Source organism: Symphalangus syndactylus, chromosome 3 (assembly GCF_028878055.3).
Source record: "Symphalangus syndactylus isolate Jambi chromosome 3, NHGRI_mSymSyn1-v2.1_pri, whole genome shotgun sequence".
Classification (NCBI taxonomy): Eukaryota; Metazoa; Chordata; class Mammalia; order Primates; family Hylobatidae; genus Symphalangus; species Symphalangus syndactylus.
The window spans coordinates 31,765,680-31,784,244 of record NC_072425.2 but is presented as its reverse complement, the minus strand read 5'-3'; the positions used below and the strand labels follow the sequence as shown (position 1 = coordinate 31,784,244).

The following is an 18,565-nucleotide window of genomic DNA, read 5'->3' as shown; positions in this document are numbered from 1 at the left end:
CCTCCACTTCCTGTGTTCAAGTGATTATCGTGCCTCAGCCTCCCAAGTAGCTGGAACTACGGACATACCATCACACCCAGCTAATTTTTAGTAGAGATGGGTTTTTGCCATGTTGTCCAGGCTGGTCTCAAACTCCTAGCCTCAAGTGATTCATCTGCCTCGGCCTCCCAAAGTGCTGAGATTACAGGCATGAGCCACCGCATCCGACCAAGATAATTTTAAAATTCACCTATAGGAGCAATCAAAACAAAGCCAGAGCCATTTCTCAGAGCATCTACTAACCCCATACAGGTCGTCAAAAGGCAAGATTCACCCAGTTAAACTGGTTGCTTGATCATGTGGACATAGTCCATAAGCATGCATCCCTGTTTATGGTAGTGTACTGTCTTTGACCTTGAATTTTCTGTATAAGTGCTTGCCAGAAACTTACAGTTACCAATTATAAGTAATGACTACAGAAAGCAGAAGAGAAACTAGATAGATTTCTCTTTGTTTAATGTTTTTACAAATCTAAAAAGGAATATGACCCTAATCGTTTTAAGAAAAAAGGCTTTCTTCCTTATCGTGGAAGCCAGGAAAGACAGGCAGTCTCCAAAAGAATTGTCCGGGGCTCCAGATTATATCTGTCTGAGCTAGAGAAAAGAGCCCATGTGCAGATGTATGACTACTTCTGTGTAGTCTTTTTGTGCAATCTAATCTCCATAGTCCCTATGGATTATTATATCTTATTCTTATTGTACAATAGAAATAAGGCCAGTACTCAATGCTAAGACTCAGAATAGACATCAGAATTTAGCTATCTTGCTAATTTCCTAAGTTCTGACCATAAATTCATATGTGTTTTTGTTAAAGATACTAGATTTTACAGATTGTGTCTGTCTTGCAGGTGATGGGGCAGGTATAGGGAAAACTTTTTTGATAATCTTCAGAGGTTGACTATGAAAGACCCTTGACTATAAGGAGGTTTTGAAAGCTGTTTGGAAAAATATCATACCATACTTATTAAATGGGGGAGAGGGGAAAGCAACAGAAGTGCTGAGCTCTTCAACAGTCAATATAGCATGTGCTGTTTCCTATACTTAATAGCATTCAGAGCAATAAAAACAAGTTGGCACATAGCCAACTTCAGGTACCTAACCGAAGGTAAATGTTCCTAGAAACTGAATAGTTTAAAGCCTTCCTGAGAAAGAAACTCCTTTTCTTAACTATTTTATGTGAACTAAATTCCACATAAACTCTTGCTTAATTTTTTAAAATAGTCAATTCCTAGACCATTTCTCATCTTCTTAACGATCCAAGAAGATGGCCAGGCATGGTGGCTCATGCCTGTAATCCCAGCACTTTGGGAGGCTGAGACAGGCAGATCACCTGAGGTCAGGAGTTCGAGAGCAGCCTAGCCAATATGGCAAAACCCCGTTTCTGCTAAAAATACAAAGAAATTAGCCAGGTATGGTGGTGTGCACCTGTAGTCCCGGCTACTTGGGAGGCTTAGGCAGGAGAATCGCTTGAGCTCAGGAGGCGGAGGTTGCAATGAGCTGAGATTGTGCCACTGCACTGCAGCCTGGGTGACAGAGACTCCGTCTCAAAAAAAAAAAATCCAAGAATATTTCTGTGCTAGAAGGAAGAGCTCTTATGAACTATTCACATGAGTGTTCATAGCCACTTCATGGTCTCAGGAAATCAGGACAGGCAGAAAGAGACTTGAAAGCAGTCCTTTTTTTTTTTTTTTTTTTTTGAGACAGAGTTTTGCACTTGTTGCCCAGGCTGGAGTGCAATGATGTAGTCTCAGCTCACTGCAACACGGCCTCCCAGGTTCAAGTGATTCTCCTGCCTCAGCCTCCCAAGTAGCTGGGATTACAGGTGCCTGCCACCACGCCCGGATAATTTTTGTAATTTTGTAATTTTTTAGTAGAGATGGGGTTTCACCATGTTGGCCAGGCTGGTCTCAAACTCCTGACCTCGAGTGATCCTCCCACCTCGGCCTCCCAAAGTGCTGGGATTATAGGCATGAGCCAATGTGCCCAGCCTTGAAAGTAGTCTTGACTCAAATACTTTGTAGGAGAAAAGCTAACAGACAAGTCAAGGGTTGTCTTAATAAAGTCAAGCGAGGAGAGAAACCCAGCTAATATTTTGATTAATGCCTTCTCCCACAAAGTTCACTCATTGGATTTTCCCTACTCAAGTTCTCTTATCCCCTAATATTCCACATAATGATAATAGCTGCCATTTATCAGGTACTTTGGTAGAGCTTTATGTATGTTATCTCATATAATCCTCCCAAGAATCCTCCAAGTTGTACAGGCTGGAAACCAGCTCCAGAAAGGCTAAGTAACTTTCCCAGGACATACAATCAGATCACCTTCTTTTTCTTTTAAAATTCACCTTCACCTTCCAAATTATTTTTACAGATGTGTTCCAGTTAGGTAGTTAAGTCCTGTCACTCCATTATTCTAATGCAAAAATGATTCTCCAGTATTGAACTATTTTGAATTCTGTTAAAGAAAACTAGTGTACCTCAACTGGCAAAAAAAAAAAAAAAAATGTAAATGAAAGGGCAGTACAGTAATTCTAATCTTCCCTTGTTTATTTTTTTATTTTTTTTTATTTTTATTTTTTTTGAGATGCAGTTTTGCTCTTATTGCCCAGGCTGGAGTGCAATGGCAGGATCTTCCCTCACTGCAACCTCCGCCTCCTGGGTTCAAGCGATTATCCTGCCTCAGCCTCCCAGGTAGCTGGGATTACAGGCATGCACCACCACGCCCAGCTAATTTTGTATTTTTAGTAGAGATGAGGTTTCACTGTGTTGGTCAGGCTGGTCTCGAACTCTTGACCTCAGGTGATCCACCTACCTTGGCCTCCCAAAGTGCTGAGATTACAGGCGTGAGCCACCACACCTGGCCACAGTAATTCTAATCTTTCTACCCTAGTTATAAGCTCAACTCGGTAAATAAAATATTTTAGGTAGATTTTATCATAGATTAAAGGTTAGGAATCCTAAGGGTTTTTTTATTGTTTGTTTTTCAGTTCTGTCCCTGAGTTATATATTCAGATTTTTTTGGTTTGTATTTGTAATGATGGTGAGAACTGGTAGGCATTTGGGTCATTAGGGATCCACCCTCATGAGTAAATTAATGTCCACTCTCAGGAGTGAGTGAGTTATTGCTCTCACAGGAATGGATTTGTTCCTGCAAGATTGGGTTGCTATAAAGTGAGCCTATGTCTCTTTGCACATGCCCACTTGCCTTGCTGCTTCTCTGCCAGAAGCCCCACAGATGCTGGCACCATGCTCTTGGACTGTCCAGTCACCAGAATCATGAGGCAAATAAACCACTTTTCTTTATAAATTACCCAGCCTGAGGTATTCTGTTATAGCCACACAAAACAGATTTAGACAGTATTCTTCTTTACAAATAATTTGTAAATTTGGCCTGGCATGGTGGTTCATGCCTGTTATCCCAGCATTTTGGGAGGCCAAGGTGGGCAGATCATTTGAGGTCAGGAGTTCAACACCAGCCTTGCCAACATGGTGATACCCCATCTCCACTAAAAATAAAAAATTAGCTGGGCATGGTAGCACATGCCTGTAATCCCAGCTACTAGGGAGGCTGAGGCTGGAGAATCGCTTGAACCCGAGAGGTGGAGGTTGCGGTGAGCCAATATCACACCACTGCACTCTAGCCTGGGTGACAGGGTGAGACTCTATCTAAAAAAAAAAAAAAAAAAAAAAAAAAAAAAGAGCAAAGATTGTGTGACCCTGGATTTTAACTTATTCTTACGTCAGTACCCATTTTTATTTTGGAAGAAGCTGAGCTGGAGTCAGATTAAAGCTACCAAAGGAAACAGGCTAAAAAGAACCAATGCTAGTTTGCCTCCTTTAAGTTGAATTTCCATTCTAGAGGGAATGGGTTAGGTGTGTTTGATTGTTTTAGAAGATAACTTATCCAAATACATACAGCACATCACTGAAAATTTAAGTGGGAAGAGAAAAAAATATAATCACTTTTATTTATTATGCTTTAATAATTAATTTGTAAGTTTTTCCTTTTTTGATGTCATTTAGCTTTGGCATATTCCCATGGGATCTTTTCCTAAAATAAAGCTTTTAGTGAGCGTAAGGACTTATCAGGATTGGTTTGTGTTTGAGCCTACAGTGTATGTTTATATATTAATCTCCACCGGCTTTGTACCTTCCTATTCATACACCATTCAGTAAGCCTTGCATAGGATTCCATTACAATATATCCATTGTCTACTGACAATGAGAACAAGTAGATTCTGCTCTTGTTCTATCTCCTAGTATATTTGGATGTGAAATATATCCTGCACAAATGACACTTCAAAACAGGTGCATACTTTGAAAGGTTTTCTTGGGATTTGTATATACCTTGCCCTGGCTCACTGATATGTCTGAAGAGATTTGATAATGTGGCATCATTGAGTAGATTTCTCTAATTGATAATGAGGGGCCTGAATAATTAAGAACCTGTGGGTCTTCAAAATTTGTTCATGGTAATAATTAATGTTATAAAGGTTCATCAAGGAAATCATCAAGGTTACAACTTTTAGGTAGTTTGTGGTACTATAGTCTTGCTTTTTTTTTTGAGATGGAGTCTCGGTCTGTTGCCCAGGCTGGAGTGCAATGGCACAATCTCGGCTCACTGCAACCTCCGCCTCCTGGGTTCAAGCGATTCTCCTGCCTCAGCCTCCCAAGTAGCTGGGATTACAGGTGCCTGCCACTAGGTCCGGGTAATTTTTGTATTTTTAGTAGAGATGGGGTTTTTAGTCAGGCTGGTCTTGAACTCCTAACCTCAGGTGATCTGCCCGCCTCAGCCTCCCAAAGTGCTGGGATTACAGGGTAAGCCACCGCACCCAGCCTAGTCTTGCTTTTTTAACAGTCCTTTACATGTTATCTTATGTCTCAAAACGAAAATTATGACTGTTCAGTTTCCCTTTCTAGCTTTTAGCCTTAAAGCTCCTTGAGGAAAGACTCCATATGATGTTCATTTCTTTATTTGCTTTGGTCTTAAGAAGGCACTCTTGCAAATATTCATTCCCTCTTCCTGACCAGGATTCATACTGATAATATGGAATGAAATAATCCTTTATGGTTTTCTTATGCTATAATCATTTTTCAGACTCTCATTGGAAGAGAACAGTATTTGTGTCTTCTGCCTCTAGCTCTTTATGAGGATGTGTCAATAGTCTTCCTGGCTAGCAAAAGTCTTTTCATTCTTATTGCATTTGTTTGGTTCAATATCATAATTTATGATCACTCAGATGCCAGTGATCTCTCCATCCTACCATGATTACCTCTTTATCTGAAAACAGCTGCCCACCTGCCATTTGCCCCATCACTGACACTTTGAGCATGGTCTTTATTTTATTGTGTATTGTATTTTTTAGTGTTTACTCTAAAGACCTTGTTATATATCTTTTTATACCTCCGATGTAATCTCTTTATGGTAATGGTATCAATAATACCAGATTGTCAGGCTCTGTAATGCTGTAATGTTTGTTTTTTTTTTTGAAATGGAGTCTTGCTCTGCTGACCAGGCTGGAGTGCAGTGGCATGATCTCTGCTCACCACAACCTCCGCCTCCCAGGTTTAAGCAATTCTCTGCCTCAGCCTCCCGAGTAGCTGGGATTACAGGCGCGTGCCACCAAGCCCAGCTAATTTTTGTATTTTTAGTAGAGATGGGGTTTCACTGTTGAGCTCTGTAATTATAAAATAATGTAGTGTCTGGCATGAAAGTGGATCTTTGATTATGCCTACCTGATGCTTTGCCTTATCCTTCACTAGAAATAAGAACCTATTTCTTAAGCCAGCTGTCATAGAACTATGGGGTAGGAGTTAACAAGGAGAAAATAGATAAATAGGTGGCTCCCTGAATCTATATAAATTTCCTACCCACAGTCTTTTTTTTTTTTTTTTGAGACAGTCTCTTGTCACCTAGGCTGGAGTGCAGCGGTCCAACCTTGACTCACTGAAACCTCCACCTCCCAGGTTCAAGTGATTCTCATGCCTCAGCCACCCAAGTAACTGGGATTACAGGCACATGCCACCACACCTGGCTAATTTTTTTGTTTTAGTAGAGATGGGGTTTCATCATGTTGGCCAGGCTGGTCTCGAACTCCTGGCCTCAAGTGATCTGCCTGCCTCAGCCTCCCAAAGTGCTGGGATAACAAGCATGAGCCACCGCGCCTGGCCAATTTCTTCTTTACCTCTTAGTAATTGTGTCTTATTTCTCAGCTTATTTCCTTCACAGCATGAAATTGTGTTTATTGTTTCTCTCCCTATCGGGAACCTTGTTCGTCTTATTCACTGTTGAATTATTAGGAACTAGCTCAGAGTTTGGTATGTAATAGGAGCTTGATAAATATTTATTGAGTGAATGAATAATGAAAAGCATACTTGGTTTCATGAACATGAATACCTACTTGGAATTTTTAAAACCACTTTTTCTTCCACAGACTGGAGTTGAGGGACACGTAAAGAGAATCCACCAACACCTCCCCCTCCACACACACCAGCTTCCCATTCTCCCACTCCAACTCTAGCTATAGGAGTTATTGTTCGTGGGCCGGGCACAGTAGCTCAAGCCTGTAATCCCAGCACTTTGGGAAGCCGAGGCGGGCAGATCACTTGAGCTCAGGAGTTCGAGACCAGCGTGGCCAACATGGTGAAACCCCATCTCTACTAAAAATTAAAAAATTAGCCAGGTGTGATGGCACGCACCTGTAATCCCAGCTACTCGGGAAGCTGAGGCACGAGAATTGCTTGAATCCAGGAGGCAGAGGTTGCAGTGAGCCGAGATCACGCCACTGCACTCCAGCCTGGGCAACAATGCAAAACTGTCTCGAAAATAAATAAATAAATAAATAAATAAATAAATAAATAAATAAATAAATGGAATTATTGCTCCTTGGTTTATGTCCCCGATGGACTTTTGCAGCAATACAGTGATGTGGTAGTAAAGATACAGGGCTAAATTTGCAGTTGTCTAGACTTAATTTAATATAGAGTATCCAATTTATACCTTGTTTTTCATGTTCTTCACTCCAATATCCTGGTAGGATTGAAATTGTATCTAAAGTCTGAGCACACTGCTTGCCTAGGGCCACAGTAGACCTTTCTTCAAATTTAAATTAGCTGAAGGCTGGTCGTTCTGTATGTGAAAATGTAATCCAAATATCCTGATTAGGCACAGGCCATCCCAATTAGGTGAATTATTTGAAGTCCTTGCTTTTTATCTGCTGACATTTATGATTAGAAAGCCTTAAAGCAGTTAAATTTCATTAGCGGCATTCATTTGTATCTTATTACAGATTGTCTGTTTCCTGCAACCCAAAGAAGCTGCTTTTCTTCTCCTTATCTAATATTTAAGTTTGAACATATATTAAGCATACCTATTAAAGGAACTATACTGGTGGGGCACAGTGGCTTACACCTGTAATCCCAACACTTTGGGAGGCTAAGGCAAGAGGATTGCTCGAGCTCAGGAGTTCGAGACCTACCTGGGCAACATGAGACCTCATCTGTACGATAAAACAAAAAATTAGCTGAGCTAATTTTTGGTAGTGGTGAAGGCCTATGACTCCACCTACTCAGGAGGCTGAGGTTGAGGCTGCAGTGAGTTGCACTACAGCCTGGGTGATGGAGCAAGACCCTGTCTCAAAAAAAAAAGGAACAATTCTGCAGAATAAGGAAGGATTAGGCATCTATAGCCCTACATGTAAACCCTTTCTGCTACAGTCTCCAAAAGTGATCCCTATTAGCACGAGTTCCTTCTCTCTCCATCTGTAGATTATGAAAAATAATTCTGAGTAAAGATGCTAGGAGAGCATTCATTTATTAGATGAATTCCATGTAGACAAAGTATTTACCAAGAAACAAGCCCAGAAGCAGGGAACCACCAGGTTGCCTGGTGAACCAGCCCAGGTCAGAAATGGAGCAGGTCAGAACTCCTGTATTGATCAGTAGTGGGATCATGCCTGTGAATAGCCATTGCATTCCAGCCTGGGCAACAAGCAAGATTCCATCTCTAAAAATAATTAAAAAAAAGAAACAAGATTTTTATATCCTTAAATTATTATATATAATTCTTTCTCTTAAAAGAATCTTCTGCTGACTCTCAACTTTTCCTGGAAAAAATGGATCATTCCCACCATATGGGGATGAGCTATATGGACTCCAACAGTACCATGCAACCTTCTCACCATCACCCAACCACTTCAGCCTCACACTCCCACGGTGGAGGAGACAGCATGATGATGATGGTGAGTGCCATAGGAGGGGCAATGTAGGCCCTTTCCCACCCACTTGGATAGAAATAATGGAATTTTAGTACTGGAAGCTTATTATCTTTAAAGGTCAGTTTACCAGTGAGGATAACTAAAGCAGACCCAAGCAAGTCAAGTCATTTGCTCAAGATTACGTGGCAGGCTACTTGCAGAGTCACACCAGAACCAAGATTTTAGGCTTCTTTCTTTGGTAGTCCCTTCTAAAATCGACTCTTTTCTGAATTAAGGGTTCTGGTCTTTATGCCTTGGGTGGAAAAGAGAAAAAGACAAAAGTTGGCCGGGCACAGTGGCTCATGCCTGTAATCCCAACACTTTGGGAGGCCGAGGCAGGTGGATCACAAGGTCAGGAGATCGAGACCATCCTGGCTAACACGGTGAAACCCTGTCTCTACTAAAAATACAAAAAATTAGCTGGGCATGATGGCATTCGCCTGTAGTCCCAGCTACTTGGGAGGCTGAGGCAGGAGAATTGCTTGAATCCAGGAGGTGGAGGTTGTAGTGAGCCGAGATCTCGCCACTGCATTCCAGCCTGGGCGACAGAGCGACAATCCGTGTCAAAAAAAAAAAAGATAAAAGTTGATGGTGGGGGCCCAGGAGAAAAGTTGATGGTGGGGGCCTAGTAGAGTACTCATGCTCGGTGCCTGTGGTAGTAACGCTAACATGAGGGCAAAAGCCTCACACTCACGTGAATGTCTTTTCTTATTATCCAGATCTTCTACTTTTAAATGTTCTAAGCTTCTTTGCCCCAAATTCTCATTTAGAATTTTCATTCATCTCTAACTGACTTGTTTTGGTTTTCTGGCAGCCTATGACCTTCTACTTTGGCTTTAAGAATGTGGAACTACTGTTTTCTGGTTTGGTGATCAATACAGCTGGAGGTGAGTAAGCCATTAGGTAGTGTTGGAAGGTGATAGTCACATGAAAGACAGTGACAAATAATTTGGAAGTCCAGCACCTCTTTCTGTCCTAATTACTAAGTCAACATGGTAATGATGCATAACCATCTTGTTTCCTATTTCCTACCTAGAAGGTAGGAAACACAGTACTTTTTTGGTCCTCTGGTAAACCTCTGTTAACTAACATGTATGTTTTGGAGCTCTAAAAAATAATTTAGATACTAGATAGAAGTCTTTTGCAATCCATTTTCTTTCATTCTTTTCCAGAGTGTTTAATTTTTTTTTTTTTTTTTTTTTTGAGACAGAGTTTCACTCCTGTCACCCAGGCTGGAGTGTAATGGCAGCTATCTTGGCTCACTGCAATCTCTGCCTCCCAGGTTCAAGCAATTCTCCTGCCTCAGCCTCCTGAGTAGCTGGAGTTACAGGCACCAACCACCATGCCCGGCTAATTTTTGTATTTTTAGTAGAGACGGGGTTTCGCCATGTTTGCCAGGCTGGTCTCGAACTCCTAACCTCAAGTGATCCCACCTCGGCCTCCCAAAGTGCTGGGATTACAGGCGTGAGCCACCATGCCTGGCCTCAGAGTGTTTACTTATTTGATAAGTTATTAGTCCTGGACATAAGACTAAGTCAAGTTAAATACCACAAAATAACTCTTAAGTTTAAAACTATTGCTCTAATACTTCAATTTCATGATAAATTAAGTACCACAAATTGTGAAATGACTTGCCCTCAATCATAGAGTTAATATGTCAGAGCTAGGACAAGGACCCAGACCTTCTAGAGCTACCTAGACCAGTGTTCTTTTAGTCTACCAAACTATGGCCCACATCCTTCCTGATTCTTGGCATGGCCCATCTTAGTCACTCCTAGTTTTGAGGTAGATGACTACCCATCTCTTTGTGTCTATTATGTTGTATGGTATACTTTAAATTTAACTTGCACAAACTCAATAGTCAGTTGGACTGAGTTAGGTACCAGATGTCTCTTTGGAGCCATAAAATCAATTTGTTTTGGGAAGAAGGAGAGCATTTAGTTCAGGTAATGTGTTAAATTAGCAGTTTGAATACATTTATATCATTACCAACACTTCACAGTGTGAAAGACTTAGAATTGAAATGCCTATTCAGGAAATGTAGTCAGCCACTTATGAAACTAAATTGTTTTATTCCCTGTTTCCATATTCTACATTGTGTGTTTCAGTATAACAAACCTAATTTAATGACATCAAGCAGTCTGACCAAAAGGTTATTGTTGTTCTGATTATTTTTCTTATCTTAATCAGAAAGTAAATATGTTCTTGGCAGAGGCAATAGTTTTCAGTTACACCATCTTAGCTGTTCTCCTATCTGAGCAAGAGAAGAGGTAATAATATAATGTCTTCAAAAACTGAGAGTAGCATTTTTTCTATGTGTCTTTCTAGCTGGACAGCACATTGGCTAATGATTTTGCACATGTTTGACAGTACCACCATATTTTCCTTCCATACTTAGAAATGGCTGGAGCTTTTGTGGCAGTGTTTTTACTAGCAATGTTCTATGAAGGACTCAAGATAGCCCGAGAGAGCCTGCTGCGTAAGTCACAAGTCAGCATTCGTTACAATTCCATGCCTGTCCCAGGACCAAATGGAACCATCCTTATGGAGACACACAAAACTGTTGGGTAAGAACTGAACAGATCCAGATGAAGTCCTAAAGAGCTCGATCAGTTAAGCAGCAAAGCCCAGCTATGCGATCAGCAGCAGCCCTCTTCTTGAGTTAGGAGTTCTGTATGACCTTGATCAAAACTGTCCCTGGAGGTTTGGGTTTGTAGGTCATGAGCAGGCCAAAGGAGGAATGAGAGGAGGTCTTCTGCAAATATGAATGTTTGTTTTGAGTTGTACGGATTGGCCACTTTGGAAGAAGGGAAGTGAGGAATCCATATTTTAAAATATTTACCAAAATAATAATGAACAAGTTAAGAAATTCATATCAAGATATAAAAGAATGGCAGATTGCAGTTGATTCTATAAAGTTACACCTAGTCAGCTCTGTCGTCTTTTTGTTTACAATATAAGACTGTATTGATTTCTGTGTTCTGTCTAGGAAAGTATTTGGATGATTATTGGTTTTTCCCATAGATTGGCAAATGTTTTTTGAGATTGTTTTAATAAAAATGTAAGTCTTAAAACCAAATTGGACCTTAAGATATCCTATAGACTGACATCCTGCTTTCAAACAAGCAGTGTTATTTATTGTACTGATGAGCTTACTGAGGCCCAGAAGGATTGTGACCTACCTAAGGTGGCACACGGGATGAGTAGCCAGGTCTCCTTATCCCTAATTAAGTAATTTCGCCTATACTACCCAACCCTCAATTCTATTTTTTTTCTTTTTTTCTTTTTCTTTTTTTCTTTTTTTTTTTTTCTGGAGACAGGGTCTCCTTCTATTGCCCAGGCTGAAGTGCAGTGGCACGATCTTGGCTCACTGCAACCTCTGCCTTCCAGACTCAAGTGATTCTCCCACCTCAGCCTCCCAAGTAGCTGGAACTACAGGCGTGAGCCACCACACCCAGCTAATTTTTTTTATTTTTTGTAGAGACAAGGTTTCGCCATGTTGCCCAGGCTGGTCTGAAACTCCTGAGCTCAAGCAATCAGCCCACCTCAGCCTCCCAAAATGCTGGGATTAAAGGCATTAGCTACCACCCCCAGCCTCTGTTTCCGTTTTTGTAGAATGTAAACTTTGCAAAGGTGGGAAGCCTAAAAATATTCGGGCAGATGAGCTTGAGAGGGTTTACGGCTTCCCTTTCAGGATCTAAGGTGGAGGTAAGTCGGGATTACTCCTCATCCTTTTCTCCTCCTCCGGAAAAGGGTTCCTCCTACTGGAGGAACCACAGCCATATCTGGCCAGTGTTTATAAGCCTGACAGCCCTGTTTCATTTCCACGGACCAATCAAAGAACATTCAAGTACCCATGAGTTGCCAGAGTGGCTGTCCAGTTCCAGCTGAGCTCATGGCAAGAACTCTTCCCTCTTTCTCCTGATCTGCAGAACTCCTAGGAGTCCCTGATTGTTGTGTCCCTGTTTACTCTCCAGGCAGCAGATGCTGAGCTTTCCTCACCTCCTGCAAACAGTGCTGCACATCATCCAGGTGGTCATAAGCTACTTCCTCATGCTCATCTTCATGACCTACAATGGGTACCTCTGCATTGCAGTAGCAGCAGGGGCCGGTACAGGATACTTCCTCTTCAGCTGGAAGAAGGCAGTGGTAGTGGACATCACAGAGCATTGCCATTGACATCAAACTCTATGGCATGGCCTTATCGATTGCAGTGGGAAGCTGTTGAAGACTTGAAGACGTGATTCCTGCTCCAATCATCCCTTCTTGCTCCTCTTTGTGCACGTACACACACACACACACACACACACACACACACACACATCCCTGCTCAACAGAGGTTAGATTGCAGTGGGAAGCTGTTGAAGACTTGAAGACGTGATTCCTGCTCCAATCATCCCTTCTTGCTCCTCTTTGTGCACGTACACACACACACACACACACACCTGCTCAACAGAGGTTTAGTTTACAGTCTCTGAGCTAAAGTAGCAACCTCCCAAATTGTTTTTTCTAATAAGCTGAGATTCCCATTTCTCTTAAGGAGAAGCCACCTATGAGATGTCTTTTCCTTCTCCATCATCTTAGAGCCAAGTTATATGTTCTTGTCTAATCCATGTAGCTTTTTGTTCAATGACTTGATCATCTGCTTCCTTTTTGAATTTTTAACAGATAGTAAGTAAATTTGGTGGTTTTTTTCCCTGGGTCAGTGATGGAAAGGGGTTAACTTCAGCCAGGATTGATGGCAGCTGAGGGAAATTCTTGCCCAACTAAACCCAGAACTCAAACTTAACATTAGAAAATAAGGTCCAGGGCCAGACACAGTGGCCCATGCCTGTAATCCCAGTACTTTGGGGGGCCAAGGCAGGCTGGATCACCTGAGGACAGGAGTTCAAGACCAGCCTAGCCAACATGGTGAAACCCTGTCTCTACTAAAAATACAAAAATTAGCCGGGCATGGTGGTGGGCGCCTGTAATCCCATCTACTCAGAAGGCTGAGGCAGGAGAATCACTTGAACCTAGGAGGCGGAGGTTGCAGTGAGCCAAGATGGCGCCATTGCACTCCAGCCTGGGCGACAAGAGTGAAACTCCATCTCAAAAAAAAAGAAGGTCCAGCTTTTGGATTCAATGAGTGGGAAATACATTGTGCCTTTCTCTAGATGTGATACGTTATACCAAAATCTTTGTAGTGTGCAGGGGGGTGGTTTGAGACTAAATACAGGCTTAGAGCTTGCAGAGTGTATATTCTTGGATGGCTGACTCATCGACTTGCATTCCCACTTAACACTTTGATTAGCATGAACTTGCCAATCCAAAAATGACAATCAATTTGAGAAAATAGAAATAGATATTTTTAAATAAAACCATTCGCAGTTTACTTTGGCTTGATACCTTGGTTTGTCCCAGCTGAAGTGAAGCAAGAGAGTTTGAATTATTTTTCCCATTATTGTTTTCGCATGTCTGCCTCTAAAACTGTGATTTTCAAGCTTTAGCGTGCATCAGAATCACCTGTAGGGCTTGTTAAAACACTAATTGCTGGGCCTCAACCCAAAAGCCCCAAAGTGGCACTTCTGAGTTCCTGCTGATGTTACAAGGGACCACGCTTTGAGAATCTCTGCTTTAAGCTAAGGAAATATTGCCTGGTGGGTTGGCTGCCTGGTATTGGGCATGGAAATTTGAATTGCTGATTGGTAGATGGTGTGTCTGGACTTAACTCATGTAGTAAATACTGCTGATCAATACCTAATCATTCCACATTTATTGAGCTCCACCTGTATGTATGTGCACCCAAGCACACAGGTGTGAAGGGCTATAGCCAAAGTATTTTTACTAGCCTGTATGAAATCACTAGTCTTTATTTTTAAAGGTCTATGATTGTTGAGAGAGACCTTTGATCTGCAGTGTAAATCTACCAGTCATGGGCCAGAAGGGCAAAAGCCCAGCTTTCTCTTTGGAAAGACTCAGGCTGTGGTTTGTTGATGGCCAGGTTTTCCTCAGGATCCAACAACTGTGCTTATACCAAGCAGATCCTCATCCTCCATATAATCATCTTTGTTATTCATGGGGGTTTAATTACATTACAAGTGGCCAAAACCCCTGTTCTCAGTGAAGAATCACATTGGATTTTTATTCTGTTGTAGTCTACACTGCAGTCTTATTCCTGGTTCAAACTACCTCTTTAAATTGATTTGTCTTGTGCTGGTCTATAATCCTGTCCTCCTTGGTGCTAGATCTAGTTGTGCCTCAGGGCAGAGGAAACAAAACACAGCTATCCTGTTGGCCTGTGTTGTGGTTTTGAAGTTTGTACTTTCTCCGTGGGTGCCAGTTAAATATTGGAGAGCAAGGAATGTGGACTTGCATGGCTTTGAACCAAGAGAGGGTTGTGAGCCTACTGGATTGAGGTTAAAATCCAAGAACAATATTTAGAGCTTTGTCCTTTTCTCTCATTCCATCACCTTGTAATGACGATACTTAACATGAGCAGGGTGAATGACAGGTACTGATAAAGTCCAACACAAAGGTATAATACAGCCTGTTGTCTCAAGCCAAGGAATCATAAAACCATGAGAAATAAGTAGGAATCAATAGTAGTGACATTGGTGCTCTCTAGAAATCTCAGCATGAGCTGCTATAGAATACCCTCCCAGCAACAAAACCTTAGTAAGGCCAGCTAGACCCAGTGGCTTACGCCTGTAATCCCAACACTTTGGGAGGCCAGGGTGGGAGGATGGCTTGTGTCCAGAAGTTCGAGACCAGCCTGGACAACATAGTAAGATCCTATCTATATAAAAAATCAAAAATTAGCCAGGCATGGTGGTACATACCTATAGTCCTGGCTACTTGGGAGGCTGAGGCAGGAGGATTGCTTTAGCCGTGGAGGTTGAGGCTGCAGTGAGCCATGATTGTGCCACTGCACTCAGCCCGGGTGACAAAGCAAGACCCTGTCTCAGAAAAAAAAAAAAAAATTCAAGACCAGTTAAGACAAAATGCTATGACTTTGAAATTCACAGAAAGAAATAACAGTTTAGATTAGGTCTTCAGGTATTCAGGATAGAGATAATCTCCTGAAAAACCTGAATTTCAGAGATTCTTAGACTGGCTGCCAAAGGATGAAGCTAGTGAAGGAGAAAAAGCTTAAATTCCATCTTGAGCTCTTGGATTGTGATAATACAATGATTTCATTAACTTTTCATTTCTGTATACCTGTTCATTTGGAATTTAATGCTTGACTTCTTTGTTCATTTTGGATCTAAACTTCTCTTTTCTTCCTTCCCCATTCACATCTATTAGAAGACTGCATCACCATTTCTTTGGCCCCCTTACTCTGTTGTCCTTTCCCTTTTCTTTCATTTTTTAATCTCATGTCTAGTATATTAAGTCTCCATAGCCCTCCTGATGCAGTAGACAGTACTATGCTGTGGATATAATACCAACCAGAAATTGGCATTTATAAACCTGTTAAGAGACTTTAAGCATGCTTCAAGAGGCAGTTGACCCACTGGAATTTCTATAAGGCTGGTACCCTTCCCAGAGTTACAGAATCTTAGGTGCTGTCTCTAGTTTGTGATGGAGGAACTCCCAGCATCCCCATTGCCCACAAATGGAATCCTCACTATATCCACTAGGAGATTAGAAATTAAGGTTTCTTCACTACTTCTATGTTAGGGTTGTCTGAAATTCCCTTTCAGGCTGTGGGTACTGGTCTTGGGTTCTAGTCATAAGGGGTTCCTTATAAGGAGCAGGCGGAGGGAAGTACACTTTCATGTCATTTAATTTTGATCCTGCCCTCTCCAGCTGCTCCTTCAAAAGATACAAACTCTGGGCCGGGCACAGTGGCTTACATGCTTTGGGAGGCCAAGCGGGGGCAGATCACCTGAGATCAGGAGTTTGAGACCAGCCTGGCCGATGTGCTGAAACCCCATCTCTACTAAAAATACAAAAATTAGCTGGGCGTGGTGGCGCATGCCTGTAATCCCAGCTACTCTGGAGGCTGAGGCAGGAGAATCACTTGAACCCAGGAGGCGGAGGTTGCAGTGAGCCAAGATGGCACCATTGCACTCCAGCCTGGGCGACAAGAGCAAAACTCCATCTCAAAAAAAAAAAAAAAGATACAAAGTCTGCATTTGATATTTGATATAATGCCTTAATTACTGGGTCTACAATTAATGTTGACTGTTTTAGATTGTAAGCTCCTGGAGAGCAGTATTGCTGTAGTAGGAATGTTTTAACAGTGTCATATGAAAAAGAACAAAATAAATATTTTGATTTTGATTCTATGCAAGTCTTTTTGCCCAGAGTGATAATGCAATAAGCTAGTCTGTTCATATCTGCATAGAGTCAGGCCATTACCATCAGTTTTTAAGATGTCCATATTGTGGCCGGGCGCAGTGGCTCATGCCTGTAATCCCAGCACTTTGGGAGGCCGAGGCAGGTGGATCACGAGGTCAGGAGATTGAGACCATTCACTAACACAGTGAAACCCCGTCTCTACTAAAAAAATATATAAAAAATTAGCCGGGCCTGGTGGTGGGTGCCTATAGTCCCAGCTACTAGGGAGGCTGAGGCAGGAGAATGGTGTGAACCCAGAAGTCGGAGGTTGCAGTGAGCCAAGATTGCGCCTGGGCAACAGAGTGAGACTCCGTCTTAAAAAAAAAAAAAAAAAAAAAAAGATGTCCGTATTTTAGGTGGTATGATCCTTTTAGGTTTTCATCTCACTGTCCTCCTATTCTACTTAAAATGACATGCCTAGTACATGCCAGAAGATCCACGTGACCTTCTGCACAGGAGACAGGGTCTTCATGAAGCCACAAGTATTTTAGTATACTGAGGATTCCTCAGTTTAAAAGCCAGCTTTTGTCACATCATAATCCCTTCCCTGTTTCTGCTGTTAGGCAAGAGGCTCTGAGCTGGGCCTGTAGGAAGTTCACCACCAAAGCTTGAGATGCACAGTGACCCTGCCAGTCCCTTTGGTAATGCCAAAATGCTGACGTCACTTGCTCTTCCCACTGGCCCCCAGTGGGCATCTTGCCATCACCACCATTCCTAGTCTCTTCCTTAGTGTAGTGTCATGAACATGGACTTAGAGGAGTCAATGAGTTTGGATTCTGGTTCCACCACTTACTAGCAGTATGACCTTAGGAAGTTAGTCTAATGATCCCTAAGCCTTAGTTTTCTTATTTACAGATGGATCCTCACTCTGTCACCTAGGCTGGAGTGCAATGGTGCAACCTCGGCTCACTGCCACCTCCATCTCCTGGGTTCAAGTGATTCCTGCCTCAGCCTCCCAAGTAGCTGGGGCTACAGGCACACACCATCGTGTCTGGCAAATTTTTGTATTTTTAGTAGAGACGAGTTTTTGCCATGTTGGCCAGGCTAGTCTTGAACTCCTGAGCTCAAGTGATCCGCCCGCCTCGGCCTCCCAAAGTGCTGGGATTGGGAAAGGTGTGAGCCACTGTGCCCGGCCATAATACCTGTTTGAATTAGGCACCTAGCATAAAATAGGCATTCAAGCCTTAGTATATTTTTTTATTATCTACAATTGTTGTTACTCCAGCTTTCAGGAGAATGAAAAGTAACACTCTTCTTGATAAGGTTAATAGGTTTGTATTTTTCTTTTTTGTTGTTTTTGTTTTTGAGACGGAGTTTTGCCCTTGTTGCCCAGACTCGAGTGCAATGGTGCAATCTCAGCTCACTGCAACCTCTGCCTCCCGGGTTCAAGCACTTCCACCTCAGCCTCCCAAGTAGCTGGGATTGCAGGCGTGCACCACCATGCCCGGCTAATTTTGTATTTTTAGTAGAGACAGGGTTTCTCCATGTTGGTCAGGCGGGTCCTCAGGTTATCCGCCCACCTGGGCCTCCCAAAGTGCTGGGATTACGGGCATGAGCCACCATGCCCAGCCCTTCTTTTTTTTTTTTTTTTTTTTTTTTTAATTTTATAGAGTCAGGGTTTCCCTGTGTTGCCCAGGCTGGTCTAACTCCTGGACTCAAGCAATCCTCCTGCCTCAGCCTCCCGAAGTGCTGGGATTACAGGCATGAGCCACCACACCTGGCCCTCTCCCACTTGTATTACTCAGACTTAAACTACCCCCAAAAGGCTAAAGTCCTGCTAAGAGTCTCTGTAGAACTGATGATTCAAGAGGCTCTTATGATCACAGCTGGTGATTCCCTGTGTTGAATTAGTGAAAACAGGCCAGGCACAGTAATCCCAGCACTTTGAGAGGACTGCTTAATGCCAGGAGCTCGAGCCCAGCTTGGGCAACACAGATCCTTGTCTACG

General features: G+C 42.3%; 1 protein-coding gene across 2 annotated transcripts in view; it reads left to right on the top strand.

Moving 5' to 3' along the window:
• SLC31A1 (solute carrier family 31 member 1) overlaps window positions 1-16,565 on the top strand; it is a 41,763-nt gene extending 25,198 nt beyond the window's left edge. For both annotated transcript variants that reach the window (XM_055271419.2, XM_063636087.1), the window contains 4 exons: window positions 8,117-8,277; window positions 9,107-9,179; window positions 10,691-10,859; window positions 12,270-16,565. In XM_055271419.2, coding sequence (XP_055127394.1) covers window positions 8,152-8,277; window positions 9,107-9,179; window positions 10,691-10,859; window positions 12,270-12,471 — 570 coding nt within the window. In that variant the 5' untranslated portion in view covers window positions 8,117-8,151 and the 3' untranslated portion in view covers window positions 12,472-16,565. The remainder of the gene's footprint in view (window positions 1-8,116; window positions 8,278-9,106; window positions 9,180-10,690; window positions 10,860-12,269) is intronic.
• Window positions 16,566-18,565: the final 2,000 nt, after the last annotated feature.